This window comes from Protopterus annectens, chromosome 9.part0 (genome assembly GCF_019279795.1).
Source record: "Protopterus annectens isolate FY-2018-M chromosome 9.part0, PAN1.0, whole genome shotgun sequence".
NCBI lineage: Eukaryota > Metazoa > Chordata > Ceratodontiformes > Protopteridae > Protopterus > Protopterus annectens.
The window spans coordinates 1,367,493,226-1,367,511,552 of record NC_056743.1 but is presented as its reverse complement, the minus strand read 5'-3'; the positions used below and the strand labels follow the sequence as shown (position 1 = coordinate 1,367,511,552).

Genomic DNA, 18,327 nt, shown 5'->3' with positions numbered 1-18,327 from the left:
GTCTGTTAGATCAAAAAAGAAGGGTGTACCTGCTTCTAGCCCCGATGGGTATTGGCAAGATCGAAGTCCCTTAGGTACAATCCCTTCCTTTTTGCATTCTTCAAAATACCGAATTTCTAGTTGCAATTTCTTCGCTTTCAAAGATTTTTGGTCCAAATCTTTTAACAAAGCAGCAATCGGTTTATTACCTTCTTTTGTTGGCTCCCTTTCATTGTTCAGTAAATTGCCATGTAAAGTTGGTTGTTCACTGAACCAGGAAGTGACATCCGGAAGCCCTGTAACATCCACTGAAACAGCGTTAAAACTGCTACCCGATGATCAGTTTACAAAACCAGAGACCCCTCCAGTTGTGTCTTTATCAGTTCTCAAAGAGCCGTTGCTGTTTAATGGCTGCCTTATATCAGAATAAGTCATCAGTTCAACTGCTCTATTCTGTCGACTAGTTGTCAGTACACCCTCCTGCCGGTTAGTAACGATCGCACCTTGTGTGATTAAATCCATACGTGCTGACAGCGAATCCAATCTCTCATTGAGAGAAGAAATCAGAGATGCCAAGTTGTTGGTTTCTCCACCGGCAGACAGTGAAGTAGAAGCAGAGTCCAACGGTGGATCTAAAGTGTTGCTCGAGCTGCCGGTGGCCATACGAAAACAAACAAGTAATCCAAACACAGAAACAATACTGAAATCGAAAAAACGACCACTGGAACCACAACACTTATATCCTCACCCGTTTATTGAAGTAAAGTAAAGCGCTTTTCATCTCCACAGTAGTAGACTTCCTCAGACAAATTACAAAAAAAATTTCTTTCATTTAAATACAAGTCAGCTGGCTCTAATTAAAAGTATTAAGCCTATCACCATACTTTTTACGTGACATCACTAAATGCAAATCAGAATACAAGTCTATACACAAATTTAAGAAAACAGTCCGCTGTCAATAAACCGGTGAGGATACAAGTGTTGTGGTTCCAGTGGTCATTTTTTTGATTTCAGGATGGCTAAATGTGGCAACTGTAAAGTATGTAAATACATAAATGATGGCCCATATGTTCAAGTGGGTAATTTCAAGAGGTCTTTGAGGAGTCCAGGTTATTGTAATTGCAACACCAAAATGGTCATATATGCGGCTACTTGTCTATCTTGTCCAGCTGTCTATATTGGTATCACCACTAGAAAGCTAAGACAAAGAATTATGGAACATAACAGGGACATCAAAAATAAGAAATTAACTAATTCATTGTACAACCACAGTAAAGATTGTATTAACTATAAAAAGTTTTTATTTTTTGTCATAGACAGATTATACACTAAGGAGTTTGCTGGCAATTATAAAACCATTTTAGAAGTCAGGGAATGCTTATGGCAAATACAATTGGATGCAAGCAGTGCACCTGGCATCAATGACACCTTATCCCTAGCATGTATATTGAAACACAAGGCAGCCTGTATCTAATAGATAACAACACAGTATGTTTTGACTTTTAGTTCTTACCACGAGACATATGTGCCTATATGTACATTGTTATATTATATATATATATATTTTTTTTTTTTTTACTTTATATATACATATTTTTTTTATATATTCATAGATACATACTCTAATTAAAATATTTTAAATGTATGTTTTGAGTTTAGGTATTGAAACAATACTTGTTTGTTATTGAACATTTGGTGTTTTTTATATCAAAAGATTTTTACCACAACTATACTAATGACAGTCATGGGTTAAAACAAAAAAGTTTAAAGGACATCTTTATTGTAACTAATTATGTGTTAATTGAAATGTGTACTTAAAGGCTGTGTTTAGATGTGACAAACTGACTCTGAAGATGCCCTACAGGGGTGAAAGCGCTTAGTCAGTTATTTGGTTTATTTAAATAAAGTCTAGGTATTTTTTACCTTGATATCACCAGTGTTTTCTATTATTTACTAGTTATTTATCTACTGTTTGAATATTTGTTATATGTTTTGAATGAGTTGTTAAATGAAGGTATTTGCTGTAAGGAACTGTGTAGTGCCATATTAAAATTTATAGGAAAAAAGGTGAAAAAGAAGATACAAAAACTGGAGAACAGTAATTTTAAATAATACAGATAAGATATTTAAGAAGATAATTTAAACAAAAAGATTGGAAAATAAGATGGAAAATATAATGGAAGAAAAATTATATTGTATGAAAGAAAAGGGATGTCAGTAATTACTAATAATAGTACAGAAACTGTGGATGATATTTCAAATAGGATGATGTAAAATAAGGTAAATGATAGTAATAAAGCTTTTGACTAAATAGACTAAGTTGTTATGGAAATTAATGAAGGCATTTCATTTTATAACAACATTAAGACAGTTTGTATGACAGGATGCAGTAATAATACAATATGAATTCTAGTAAATGACTGGTTAAATGAAGAAATAGGGATTAGTAACAGGATAAAACATTTTTCCTATGAGTTGTATATTATTTGCTTTAGTTGTAAATATGGTAGTAAGTAAGGTGAATTGTAAAATGGAAAATGCAAGTTAGATAATGCAAACAGGTTTAGTCATTCTAGATTTGATGACATATGCAGATGATATTATTATAATAACTAAAACAGTCTATGGATGAAAGAATATATATTTTGTTTAGTAGTTTGTTTAAAAGAAATAGGTATGCCATTAAATAATGACAAAAGTATAGCTTTGGGAGATAGGAAAAGGTAGGTGGAAAGCAAATTACAATTAAAATTTCAGTACTGGGAATAAATTTTGGTCATAAACCAGTAAGTAAAATACAATGGGGAAATCTTTTAAAGGAATTAAAAGAAATATATATTTTATGGAAAATATATAGATTATCTTCTAGAAAAAAAAGCTAGTTTGATAAATTTGGTATTATTGGAAAATATATATTTACGAAGTGTGCTTATGACTACATTATGCATGATAAACAGTTGTTAAAAGTGATTTTCACATTTATATGGGTTTTAGATTAAATTCAGTAAAGTGAAGAGTATTTTATATAAATAAAGATGAAAGGGGACCGGGATTATTAAATCCAGTGGTATTTGCAGCTTCATTAAATTTGTATAAAGTACTAAAATGGATAAATGAAAGAAATGAGAAAGTAGTAGGAAGACTGTTTAAGTATAAATGTGAAATATTTTGGGAGATAATAGAAATAAATAAAAGAGAAAAAAAGAATGTCTTAATGAAGAAATAGAAATTTATCAAGAAAAATATAAATGACTAAGATAAAAATTGATGAAATAGAAGAAGATCAGAAAAAATGGAATACAATATAATGGTATAACATTATTGTGATAACCCATGAGAAAATTTACCAGAAGAAAAGATTAAAGCCATAAAATAAAGAAATAAGTGTTGTAGTAACGAAGTAGATTAGTAGATTGTTAGGATTTTTTATGATTGTGAGAATATAGAAATTATCAGTGAAAGCAAATATGCATTACAAAAAGAAAAGTGAGAGAATGTCTGTACTGTGGTGAAGAAGAAACCACAGAACATTTTTTTTCTTTTTTTTTTTTTTTGTTTTTTTTTTTGAGATGTAAAAGGGCAGACAAATAGTGGGAAAATAATATGAAGAAAAATGTTCTGGAAAGTTAAAAGATAGTAGCAATATAAATACAGATTTGATTGAATATGGCTATTGTAAGGGGTCTATGTTTAATCATTGAAGGTTACATTCATCGGACCTCCAATGATCGAACACAAACCAGCAAACATTCTTTTATTGAACATTCAGTGAATGTGTGTGATTGGGAAAGTAGCTCACCAACATTTTCCTGTCACACACATATCGCACTATTTCAAACCCACCCAACTGAGGGGCTTCACCCTCACATTCTCAACTATATATATATATATATATGAATCCAAGATCAAACTACAGTGGGGAAAAGGGTAAATTTCCTCTTCCATGCCCTTTTCTCCATTGTAGTGTGATCTCAGAGATGGTATATATAGTTAGAGAGGGTGTGAGGGATGTGGAGAGTGCACACACCACCTGGGTGGGTTTGAAATAGTGTTGTGTGTGACAGGGAAATGTTGGCCAACTAGTTACTTTCCCCATCTCACACATTTGCTAAACTGAGTGTTTGATGAATGAACTGTTCTATGTGTAGTGTTCGATCATCTGAGGTTAATGAACATAACCTTTGATGATTAAACATAGACCCTACTGTATAAATAACAAAGAATATAAAATAAGAATGGACAGAAGTTGTCTTGTGTAGTATGAGTGATTTGGAATGTGAGATTAAATGAGATTATGTTTAACAAGCAATGGATATTATCATTAATATTTAAAAAAAAATCAGATGATGGTTATGGAAAACAGAGTGGGGGGTCTAGTATCTAGCAATATGTATAACAATGAAAATCAGAATATATAAGGATATAATTATGTAGGTAACGATTTAATTTTGTAAAAATATACATTTGTAAATATGTACAGTTTTATGTAAAAATGTAAATTTGTAAGTAATGTGTCATGAAAATCTGATGTAAATAAAGAACTCTTACTATTTTTGATAAGTGCCATGGCATCCTTTATACCCATTTTCTGTACCACCAAGTCAAGCAGATGGGGCTTTGTTTAGTGTCTCATCTAAAGGATTGCCCGCTCAAGGTCATAGCACCCCATTTATGCTGCACTGCAGTGTCAGCAATCACTCTACCTGGTGGGTGGATAGAACCACAGCCTTCTATACCAAAGGAGAGTTTTACCTCTTGCACCACTGACAGTAAATAAAGAATTAATATCTGTTGTTTAGGAGATATCATTAAAGTCAAGTAACACTAACCATTTACAGTTCATTAGTCATTTATCGTACAATGCATAAAAAACAATATACATTTTAAAATTATGTTTTAGACACAGTTTTATACTTTGCACCAACAATTCTCCTGATGTCTTTGCAACTTCCTTGTACTTTGTTTTATTATATTACAGTTTCCTGAGATACTCTGCAACCTAGCTAGCCTGATATGCAGGTCCTTTCTTTTTTGTTGCCACTGCATTTTTGTTCAACTCCTTTTAAATTGTTCTGTAAGATCAAAGGATTATTGACTACTTTCAAATGATGTCTCACAAAAAGCCATAATCCTCTGCTACAGAGACTTTTAGAATCTGTAGGTTAGCTCTCCATTGTCATAAATCTTTCCTTCCCTTATCTGTTCAGTGTCAACACTCATCTTCCTCTAGTTGTCAGTCCACATGTTGGCATCACTGTATTTTGAGGGTGGCTGTTCAGATTTCCTATACTGTTCACATGTCTTCACACTTCTGTCTGTATTTCTTATACCTGCATTCTATCAATTTTTCTCCTTATCTTTTTCCAGCTACCCTTCTGTGTCAGCCTTCCTCCCACTGTCTTCCATATGTAGCTACCTACTGATGACAATGAAAGGTTATCAACAGTGTTAGTTTTAAAAGGTCACTCTTAATACAGTTACTGTAGTTTGTGAATCACTTTTGATGTGTCTTCAGCATGATGGGGTACAGTTTGATACTATTTTAGAGGTATTGAATGTTTACTTATGGCATTGAACAGCTAGTAGTGGCTATTCTGGAGATACAGCATTTATTTATCAGAAATAAACAGTTCTATCATGGATTATATCTTCAGGAATGATATTTTTCTTTCTTTTTATGTTAAGAATATTTATATCATTGACCTTTTTACCTTAATGATTTCCATGAAAATGTTAAACAGAGGGATTAAACTAAAAATGAAAAGTAATATATGGTTGAGGCTTGCACTTAAATAAACAACACAAAAGAAGCATAGGAACATAGGCATTCGCATATAACTGTAGAGTTATCAGTTTTATTAGATAATAACCAAATACCCCCATATTCTTTTGAAAGTGCACATCAAAAATTCCCCAACCTTCCTTTACAAAAAGTTGCTTTGACAGAAATGATTCTAAAGAAATAATAAAAAAAGAAGATAATTTATTAAAGTACATAGATGGTCTAATAAATATGCTAGTAGCTGTAATGAGAATTTAATCCTTAGGTAAAAAAGATAATAAGGAAAACTGAAAAAGTGGGTGACACATTACAACTACTGATTATTAATGCTGATTTGAATTCTAGAAGTTTAGGAAATCATTTAGTAAGATCAGAATATTATATTAAATCATCATCAGCAACTCCCTTTTTCCTAGTTCATACATGGAATCAGAGTGTTGCACCATCTGAGGCATGTTTCTTGATTCAGAGCCACGCCTACCTTCTTCAGTGGTCATGGTTGACTGTCTTGGGTCTTCTCCCATGCAAAACATTCATCTGTTTACTGGATGCTCTTGTTTTCTTTTGACTTCTCCCAAATCTTCTTCAGCAGATTGTCTTCTGTTTTGGTGCACATTTGGATCACCGTAATCTGTCTGTTTGACTTCCCCTGGAATTAGAGCTACTTTGTCTTCTGCTCTGATGTCCTCATTTTTCGTCTTCCACAGTTTGCTTCTTCATCTCCATTCCCTTTACCTTCCTATCTGCTGAGCCTTCACTGCCTTTGTTTCTGTACCACACAGCAGTACTTGTTGCACCACAGTTTTGTACACCTTACTTTGCACCTTCTTTGGCATCCTTCTGTCAAACACTGCCCCTCATGCTGCCTGCCAGCTGGCTGCATTCACTCTGATTTTAACTTTGATCTCTTCATTCAGACTTCCCTTCTCCTCAACCACCCTTCCCAGATATTTGAAACTGCTGACCTATTCCATCACTTTCCCTTCAATCTCAAGTTTCAGCTTCTTCTGATTTCCCCATTTGCTGCCATGACAATTGTTTTGACTATACTCAGTTTCATTCCATATGCCTTCAGTTTTGCATTCCATTCCCCTAACATTTGCTAAAATTCTTGATCAGTCTGCTTGTATGCCACATTTGCCTGCATGTTGCAGGTCTGTTGACCTGTCTCCTTCGTCTTGTTTGCTAATATAGCCAATCGCTAGTATAAACATCAGTGATCTCAAAGCTGAACCTTTTTGCACACCCACTTTCACTGGAAACCCCTTTGCGAGTCCAAATACTATTTGTCCTTGTGTCATTTTGTGCTTATACATAGCCTGCGTTAATTTTATCAATATTTCCAAGACTTCAATCTTTCACAGGTCTGCCCAAAACAGTTTTCTTGGAACCATGCCATATGCTTTCCTCAAGTCTAGTTATGCCCTGCTGGACTCTTTCTTATTCTCTAGCATCTTCAAAACTACCTCTCTCCCTGCAAACATTTGATCAATTGTGCAACGTCCTGGTCTATATCTGAACTACTCATCTCCCATCTTTCTTTCTACGACTCTGCATATTCATTTATCAGTCACCCTTGCCTGCACATCCATGCAGGATGACAGAAGTCTGATACCTTTATATTGGTCAAAGTTCTGAATGTCACTTTTGTTCTTGTATATATGTACAGCAATGCTTATTTTCTTGTCATCTAGGATATGACTTTTCTCCATACTACTATAAGTGATACCTAGAGCCATTTTTACCCCATAACTAATTCATCATCCTGATCATTATCAACAGTAACCTCATCTGAGCTTGCTGCTTTTCCTGATTTCATTTTCCTTAATAACTTCACTAGTGTGGCGTCTTCTTCATATTTAATCAGAGGTTGGATCTGGGGAAAAACAACTTCTCTGCTTTATCTTTTTTTCCATCCATAAGCTTCTGGAAGTACGTCTTCTACCTGGCTTTATTACTCTGTGGACTGGAGAGTGGCTTGTTACTGGCATCCCTTGTGAAGGGTGTCTGATGACTATTTTTATCTTGTCTTTTTTGACTTTGCTTTGCCACTTGACAGAGTTTTGTTGTGCCAGCTGCTGAGTCACTTTCCAGAAAATGTTGAAATGCCTCTGATTCCTTGCTATTGCAGCTGGTTAGAATTTTTTTGTCAGCTGACCATTATTTCTTTTTATTTCTTCTTTGTCCATTTTTTTCTATCTCCAATGTTTTTTTTCTGTACTCTTTCTTTTGATATCTTCCTAGACATCTGCATTCTATCAGCAGCCTTCATTATGCACCTTATTTCTTTACCTGGCTCAGCTGCATATCTGTTCTGTAGTCCTCACACATGCTACCATTCTTCTTCAACTGCACCCATTTTGTATTCTTTCTGAGGTTTGGAGCCCTGAGTATTTCCATGAATTCTTGTGTTTTTTCTCCAGTTACCTTATATGTATTCAGCCTATTCTCTGTTGATCTTTGTGCCTTCCCTGACTACTGCTTGCAGTTCATTGTGACCAATTTTGGTTTATGCTTTGGGGTGCCTGTTTCACTGGGGGATGACTTTGCAATCTCTGAATCTACCTCACTGCTCTTTGGTTGCTAGGATGAAGTCTTACAGGGTTGCTGTTTCTCTTGCTGAACCTTGTAGTGGCCAACATCAATCTGTTTGCCACACAGAAGTCTAGAAATGGCCTCTCCTTCTTAAATTTTATTGCCCCACCCATGTGGACTCAGTCCTTATATCCTGTCCCATCAAAAAGATATTTTTAAGACACAGAAACAGGGGTAGAACATGTAAACTCCACAATGACATTGGCTGGATGTCGTGATCGAACATTGTGCATGGCAGATGAAGACCTTAACCATTATGCCAACTTTGTTTGAATTAAATGTACCAGCATAATGATTTTCTGATCTCTTTAATTCGAGTTTTAGAATGATGTATAGTAAATTATGAAATGAGGTTATATTTGGTCCAGCTGTGGAAAACTGAAATAAGAAGGCTGCAAAAAAATTCTAAAAAATAGTTTCAGGGCTAAGGCCAGTATTCATAGTCATTGCATGAATGCATTATGGCTATCCACACTATTCACAAATGAGCATAGCTAGGCCACAATTCATAGAGGCCTATAAGCATAAGCAAATAAACTCATCATGAGATTTAAATGAGAAATGATATGTCTGTATATGCTAATGGAGCCTACTTGTGATTCATAGTCAAATTTCCATACCATCCATGGATTCATTGTAAAAAGTGTTGTTGCACCTATTCTATCTACTTTGCAATCTGTGTAGATGTTGTAACATAATGCAAAGTTTGCTGTTTACATTGCTGATCCTGTTAAAATGTTTTGAGATATCGTCTGTCTCCATTGTTCCCTTGTTCTGTACTGCACATTATGCCTGTCATATACTCAGAAAACTCATCAGTCAAACACCACAACAATGAAAGCATGCCTACCATCCTACAGAAAAAAAAGTTATGTGATACAATAAGTATATACACATGCAGAGTACAGTCAAAGTTGAGATGAAGTAATATTTGCACAACTATGAATACACTTGCAGTAGTACAGAAAGTGTGCTAATAGATCCATCCTTTCCTAAGCCAACACCACTTTCTTGTAATCATAATGCTGTCAATTGTCATTCGTCAGTGACACAAGAATTTCCCAGTAAAGACAACTATTTAGCCAATAAAACATGCTTCCCACATCAGTACTTCTGAATTATGTCACAACATTTCTACCGAGTATGCACAATCAGTGAAAGACACCACAATAAATAATCTCTCACTGATCATTAAACATTTGCATTATTGCTGTAATAAGTTCCTATTTATAAATGACAGCTTCCAGTATAGTATTGAGCAAAACCACAGTAATATGCCCATCATCTGAATCAAGCAAGTTAACTCAATAATCATGCTTCATTTTGAACTGTTTCACATTAATTTAAATATTTCCATTATTTTTTCTTACTTTAAAAAAATCTGCAGATTCCAAAGTAATCTGTTGCCTGACTGAAGTAATTCCAAGGCAATATGTCACTCTTAAACTTACTTATGTAAATTCAGGGTCCTTTACATAGTTTGTATGCAGACGTAGCCTTTTTACATTTATTTCTATGAATCTCAGTAATATGCAAGACTGAAGCTTTCTTTGTCTTGTAAAAAGATAGATAAAGCACAGTGATATCATAATTAAAACTCAAATTACATTTCAGACATATTTCTTTTGGCATCACGATCCAGAGGGATAAAGCACCTTATACACTTATTTGTCTCCATATACACAAAACCTGTATCTTCAGATAATTTACATTTTTGCCCAAAGTAGACATGCTTATTAACATTTCTGTAGTCAGCATGAGTAACTTCTGCTGATTGCATTTACATATTGACATAGTATTGCTCTTTGTGGATTACCGCTACACACATCCAATACCAGGACTGTGAATACCACTCTAAATCTGATTTTATTTTGAGTTTTATAAATTTTGTAAAAGAAATTTCAATCTAATTGTGGGCCATTGATGACAACTTTATTTAGCATCATTGCAAACAACAACAGAGCGTGTTGAGTATCATTAGAAGTATGGAATAGTATACTTGTTTACAGAATGGGGATATGACTAATGCAATAATTTTCAAACTTTTTGTTTAATAGAAGACTCAGTAAAGTTTATAGTGACCATACTAAAGATAATTACTAATTGCATTGCCCGAAATTCATCACACTATGAATATTTCCATTTTAAATTATTTATCCATTTTGAAACATCTGAGTGAAAATAATGTGCATATAGTCATTGGATTCATCAGTATATAGCCTTTTTTCTATCCATCCTCTTCCAAAACACAGTATTTAGGTCTTTTCCATGTTAAACTATGCTAACAAAATGTATATCTTCCATAATGGTAACAATGTGACCCTTTGAAAAAAAATCTGTGTAAGCATGGTCGTCTTCTTCTTTCGGCTGCTCCCGACAGGGGTCGCCACAGCAGATCAACTGTTTCCATTTCTTCCTGTCCTCTGCATCTTGCTCTGTCACACCAACCACCTGCATGTCCTCTCTCACCACATCCATAAACCTTATCTTAGGCCTTCCTCTTTTCCTGTTACCTGGCAGCTTCATCCTTAGCATCTTTTTCCCAATATACTCTGCGTCCCTCCTCAGCACATGTCCAAACCAATGTAATCTTGCCTCTCTGGCTTTGTCTCCAAACCTTCCAACCTGGGCTGACCCTCTAATATACTTATTCCTAATCCTGTCCATCCTTGTCACACCCAGTGCAAATCTTAACATCTTCAACTCTGCCACGTCAAGCTCTGACTCCTGCCTTTTTGTCAATGCCACTGTCTCCAACCCATATAACATAGCTGGTCTCACTACCCTCTTGTAGACCTTCCCTTTCACTCGTACTGGTACTCGTCTGTCACATATCACTCCTGACACTCTTCTCCACCCACTCCATCCTGCCTGTACTCTCTTCTTCACCTCTCTTCCACACTCACCATTACTCTGAACAGTTGATCCCAAGTATTTAAACTCATCCACCTTCGCCACGTCTACTCCCTGCATCCTCACCATTCCTCTATCCTTCCTCTCATTCACACACATATATTCTGTCTTAGTCCTGCTGACCTTCATTCCTCTTCTCTCTAGAGCATATCTCCACCTCTACAGGGTCTCGTCCACCTGTTCCCTACTCTTACTACAGATCACAATGTCATCTGCAAACATCATAGTCCATGGGGACTCCTGTCTGATCTCGTCTGTCAAACTGTCCATCAACATTACAAATAAGAAAGGGCTCAGAGCTGAACCTTGATGTAATCCCACCTCCACCTTAAATGCATCCGTCACTCCAACCGCAGTCCTCACCGCAGTCACACTACCCTCGTACATATCCTGTACCACTCTTACATACTTCTCTGACACTCCCGACTTCCTCATACAATACCACAACTCCTCTCTAGGCTCCCTGTCATATGCTTTCTCTAAATCCACAAAGACACAATGCAACTCCTGACATTCTCTGTACTTCTCCATCCACACTCTCAAAGCAAACATCGCATCTGTAGTGCTCTTTCCTGGCAGGAAACCATACTGCTGATCTCAAATCATCACCTCCCTTCTTAACCTAGCTTCCACTACTCTTTCCCATAATTTCATGCTGTGACTGATCAATTTAATCCCTCTGTATTTACTACAGCTCTGCACATCTCCCTTATTCTTAAAAATCGGTACCAAAACACATTTTCTCCATTCCTCAGGCATCCTCTCACTTTCCAAGATTTCATTAAACAGTCCAGTTAAAAACTCCACTGCCATTTCAACTAAACACCTCCATGCTTCCACAGGTATGTCATCTGGATCAACAGCCTTTCCATTCTTCATCCTCTTCATAGCTATCCTTACTTCCTCCTTGCTAATCCACTGCACTTCATGATTCACTCTCCGCACATCATCCAAACTTCTCTCCCTCCATCAGCCCCTCAAAGTACTTTTTCCATCTGCTCAACACACTTGTGAGTACATTTCCCTCATTATCCTTTATCACCCTTACCTGCTGCACATCTTTACTAGCTCGGTCTTCTGTCTAGCCAATCGGTACAGGTCTTTTTACCCCTCCTTAGTGTCCAACCTTTTATACAACTCGGCATACGCCTTATCCTTAGCCTTCACCACCTCTCTCTTTGCCATGCACCTCATCTCCTTATACTCTTGTCTACTTTCTTCATCTCTCTGACAATCCCACTTATTCTTCCCCAACCTCTTTCTCCGTATACTCTCCTGTACGTCTTCATTCCACCACCAGGTCTCCTTGTCCTCCTTCCTCTTTCCAGATGTCACACCAAGCACCTTTCTAGCCATCTCTCTTACTAGCTCTGCTGTAGTTACCCAGCTATTCGGTAACTCTTCAATGCCACCCAGTGCCTGTCTTAACTCTTCCCTGAACATCGCCTCACAATTACCATTTTTCAATTTCCATCACACTCATCCTCCTCTTCTTGATCACCAATGTCATCCTACAAACCACCATCCTATGCTGCCTAACTACACTTTCCCCTGCCACCACTTTACAGTCTCCAATCTTCTTCAGACTGGCCCTTCTACATAAGATATAATCCACCTGTGTGCATCTTCCTCCACTCTTGTATGCCACCCTATGCTCCTCCCTCTTGTTAAAATATGTATTCAACACAGTGATGTCCATCCTTTTTGCAAAATCCACTACCATCTGACCTTCTGCATTCCTGTGCTTAACACCATACTTACCCATCACTTCCTCATCCCCTCTGTTCCCTTCACCAACATGCCCATTGAAATCTGCTCCAATCACCAGTCTCTCACCCTTGGGTATAGTTATCACCACTTCATCCAACTCACTCCAAAATTTTTCTTTCTCATCCATCACACACCCAACTTGCGGAGCATATGCACTAATAACATTCATCATTACACCATCAATTTCCAGCTTCATAAACATCACTCTATCTGATACTCTTTTCAGTTCCAAAACACTCTTAGCATACTGTTCCTTCAGGATAATGCCTACGCCATTTCTCCTCCCATCCACACCTTGATAAAACAATTTGAACCCGCCTCCGATACACCTAACCTTGCTCCCCTTTCATCTGGTCTCTTGCATACACAATATACCAACCTTCCTTCGGTCCATCATATCAGCTAGCTCTCTCCCTATACCAGTCATACTGCCAACATTCAAAGTTCCGACCCTCACTATCACAGTCCTAGCCTTTACCTGCCTTCGGCCTCTTCTACCTGGTGAGGGTAATGCATCAAGGTAATGTCTCCATCTCTCTTCTTGTTTGTGTAAGTAATATGTTGACAGATATAAATTCAGAGTTAATTCTTTCAAAGTAGGACATGCAAATTATAGAGCTTTGGCATGAGATGATGGTACCCTAATTCTGATTTCAACAGAAAAAGACCAAAGAAAGAGAAAATGTTTATTCTTGAACAATGCTACTAATTACATGCCTCAGAGCTGACTTTCTTAATGACAGAAGATGTAATACATAGAAGACAGCAGAGGAAATGAAAATGCAGGTTTCAGCACTGAGAATAGGAGACCGAATGTGCTGCGCTCATTATCTGTTTAAGTATTAAATGAGATATTTTTTCAAACAGTACAAAAAGAAGTAAAGTTTAAATCACAGACTAAATAATTCAGTTCTTATACTAAATTTTTCAGGTGCTGCAGAAGTTAATTTTTTAATTAATGCTAGCATTAATAAAATGTTGTCTTCAGTTTTTCTATCTGCTGTACATAACTGAAGGAGTACACAATATTTCAGAATGTATATGGCAATTATATGCACATGCATTCACTTTGAATCATCGAATGTTCAGAACATCGACGTTCTGATCATCGAGACCAGAACATCAATGTTCAGAACATCGAAGGTTCAAAATGAACCACATAACCACCAAAAAACATACAAAAACTATGTTACGCAGGGGGGCTTCACCACCTCTGCACCCCCCACATATTCCAACTCTGAGATCACAATACAGTGGGTAAGGGAAATCTCCCATTTACCACTATATGTGGTAGCACTCAATGGGAGATTTCCTGTACCCTACCTGCAATGCCAACACTCAGATGGCACCCACACACACACAGCATGCAGGGCACCTTGCTGCCCTGCATGCACACCCAAAATTCTACACTTTCACTTACCTGGCACTTCCACTTTAAACCTTCGATGTTCTGAACATCGATGTTCTAGTCTCAATGATCATAACGTCGATGTTCTGAACATTCGGTGATTTAAAGTGGAACCATGCACATACATAAAAAGAAATGTCCATCTTTTACATGCATTTCCAAATTTGTATACAAAAGCATGAATATGAAATATTTGAATCCTATTGCTAATTAGCAAATGACAGATGAAGTTGTGAACAGTTTCACCCAACATCAGTAGAGCATCTGCAGTAATAATTGGTTAAATTGAGTTACTAAAAAACTGCAACAATATTAGCTTATTTTCTTAAATGATTTACAAGGCAGGGTATAGGAGATTCTTGTCTGTGTGCCAGCCTGGTAAAATGAATTACTGACCAGTACCAGAATAAACTTATAGCTACTAAATAATGCAGCATGTTTTCTAATATATGCCATGTACTTAGGACCATTATGCTCGGTCACAAATGTTGATATTATTGGGAATGCAAAATTTAGAAACAGTAATATGAAATATAAATAAGATGCATTTGAATTAAAAATGCAGGGTAAGATATAATTCCATAATGAGATATGGTTTGTTTATGCAAAATGGCCAATTTCCAGGCCATATTTTGTAGTACTTTAACATTTATTTGTTATGATTTAGACAGGTGTGAAATATTAAAACCAATGTGAAAATATTTAGAAATTATATTAAAAGTGTATCAGTGGAAAAAATATCTGGATCACCTTCTCTACTACTGATCATGTATCAGCCATACCCTTTATAATTTTAGTTACTCTTAATAATGATACTTCGTAAAATAATACATTTTATTATTCTTTTAATGAGACATACCATGTATATTTTTATTTGTGGTGTTAAACTGTCAGATGCTGACTATGCAATAAACTAAGTGAAATAAAACTAATATTAGATGATTTGTAAAGTGGGAAAAGATAATTTTAGTAAAGGGACTCAAGTGCATTTGAATCACCAAATGGATCTTAACACCTTTCTTCTGAGAGACAGTAAGATGAGTACTAGTGGTATAGTAACATAAAATATGAGATAATAAAATATTTACTTCGATGATCACACTATCTTTTGGAGAAAATGGCGATGGGAGATGAATGAAAAATGGAAAAATAGTCCAAATGACCATTGTAAAGTATTTGCTTTGACATCATATGAAATTTGTGAAAGTGGAAAAGTAGTATTATGTGCAAACATTATATGTTTTGGCTAATGTTATTAAAACTGAATGGTAAGAGATTATTTTTGATAGCTAATTAATGGACAAACTTGGATGATATTTCATATTATCTTTCCTTTATTATTGTATAGAACATGATATAAATGTTATTGGGTAACTGTTTGTCTTATGCTTTTCTTTTAGTGTGACCCAGGAGTGGCTACCAAATTTCTATATGAGTTGATTTATCAAAAGCCACCCAAGATTGTTCTTATGCCTGGCTGCAGTAGTGTCTCCACCCTTGTAGCCGAAGCTGCTCCCATTTGGAACCTGGTTGTGGTAAGTCTGCACTTACTGACTTGAAATACTCTACATATTAATGATAGGTGTGCAACTTCTATTTTATGAACTTTTTTTTCAAAACATTATTAGATAAAGTTGACATTAATATAGTAAACAAACATGCAAGCTTTAGCTTGGCATCAATAACAGACAATGAAAAAGGAACACTATATCATTTGTATTTGATAAATTTCCATTATAAATACATTAACAATGATGGCAGGTTTAACTGATAAAAGATATTCAGCTTATCCTCTGCATTGTAAATTAAATACTTACAAGCTGGAGGGGTATAGTTTTCAAATTGTTAGATACCCTAGAGCATCGGCTGGGTAAATTAACCATGCCTATTATCTTCCCCATCCTGTCTTTCCTACTTCTCCCCTTGTATGAAAATTAAATACCACTTTATGATCATTAAAGCAGAAGCCTGGGTCATTCACTACACATTCCATGTAGACCCATAAAATGGAAGCATTCACTGTACTTAATATTTTAAAGTCACAGAATCATTCTAGCTCACACACTGCTTGAAGGGTACTGATTTTAGTGCCTATATGAAAGTGAAATAGATGGTAAAAATTATAATGACATTTGATTTGTAAAATAATACACTTGCTATGATCTTTAAAAGTAAAACAGGGTAATGCCTCAAAAGTGAGACTGCAAGATCCTGTCCTAATAAAATTAATTCCACTGAGAAAAGTTGTTTCTGTTGCAGTTTTCAAAATCCTATTGGAATGCTTTAGTTTACAAAATATCACTGTAGATCACAGAACAGCAAATCTAAGTCTAGTAATTTAAAATATTTTATCATAAGCACTAATATACCCTGACACTGATTGCCCAGCAGGGTAAGGCTCTTTATTCACCCCTCACCAACCAAGCAGCTCACCCTACTATTCAGGCATGACCAAAGGGCAATTTCAGGTGTACTCTCCAGCCCAGCTGGTGAATCTGGGAATCCTGAGGCAATGTTACAACTGCCTCATGTACACAGACAACCCTCTCCTCCTACCACAATACACTAACATATGCGAGAGATGCAATTATACAGCAAAACTGGAAGCTAAGCTGTCTCCACCCAAGACTGGAACAGACAGTCACAAGAGGAGAAGGTTAACACTTGCACCACACTTCCAGCTGCACACAGACCTATTAAAACAGCACTGGCAAAAATACACATAAATACACAAAATCATATTTGGAAGCAGACACCCAAACAACCTGCACCTCCCGTCACAAACTAGACAACGCATAAAACACAAAATCAGTGTGCCACACAATCACAGCCCTTAAGGTGAAATAACTTACCTAACACACTAGTAATATGTGACTCTATAATCAGGCACACTAACGTCCCGCTCACTAGGCTGGACAAGCAGAAGGTTACTGTTAGCTGCCTATTGGGAGCCAGAATCCGCCATATAACACAAGCACTCAGGTCACTCCAGAACAAGTACAAATATGACCCTGTCATTGTTCACATTGGTGTGAATGACTTGAGATGGACCTCCCTGGACTACATGAAAAGAGACATGGAAGAGCTCTCTGACCATGTAGCCCAGGCTGGTATGACCCTGACCCTGAGTAGCATCCTGCCCTGACCAAGAATGATACCACAGTCTAAAGAAAAAATGATCAATTTCAGCAACTGGCTAAGCTTCTGGTGTCATTCAAGGGGATCCAGTGTCTGTCAGCCTGGGACAACATACTCGACAAGCCGCGTTGCTTCACAAGAGATGGCTTGCACCTGTCACCCCTAGGCTTTTGAATACTGGCCAAGGCTCTTGCTGCCCCCATAGTGCCTTTTTTTAGTCAAGACTCAAAAGTCAAACCCACCCCTGTATACAGCACAATTAACAAAACACTAATGGTTATGCTACTCAACACCAGGAGTTTAAATCTCAGAATGCATGCGCTCGAAGCACTCCTCTGTATGGAGAACGTTGACATCTGTGCAGTAAATGAAACCTGGTTCAAGGCTCAAGAGAGCACCCCAGCACTACTGGGCTACAACTCATACCACACGTTTCGGCCACAGAACATGGACTGAAACACAAAAGGAGGGGGTGTATCCATATTCATCAAGGATACCTACACCTCCAGGTTAGTGGCGCAGCATGATACCTCTGAGATCATCCATGTGCAACTAACATCAGGCAAATCTGCAATGCAAATTCTGGCCTGCTACAGATCACCCTCCATGACCCAGGACCACCATTCCACCTTTCTGGAGACACTGGAAAACATGAAGGTCCTACTGAACACCCTGATATTGGGCAATTTCAATTACTCTACCATTCACTGGGAAAACTACTCGAGTAAAAACTCCCAGCCCC

At 36.7% G+C, this 18,327-nt stretch overlaps 1 protein-coding gene across 2 annotated transcripts in view; it reads left to right on the top strand.

The window, feature by feature from the left end:
• The window catches only part of LOC122812081 (gamma-aminobutyric acid type B receptor subunit 1-like), a 2,214,644-nt gene that overhangs the window by 1,736,956 nt on the left and 459,361 nt on the right, over nt 1–18,327 (top strand). For both annotated transcript variants that reach the window (XM_044084349.1, XM_044084350.1), the window contains one exon: nt 15,848–15,982. In XM_044084349.1, coding sequence (XP_043940284.1) covers nt 15,848–15,982 — 135 coding nt within the window. The remainder of the gene's footprint in view (nt 1–15,847; nt 15,983–18,327) is intronic.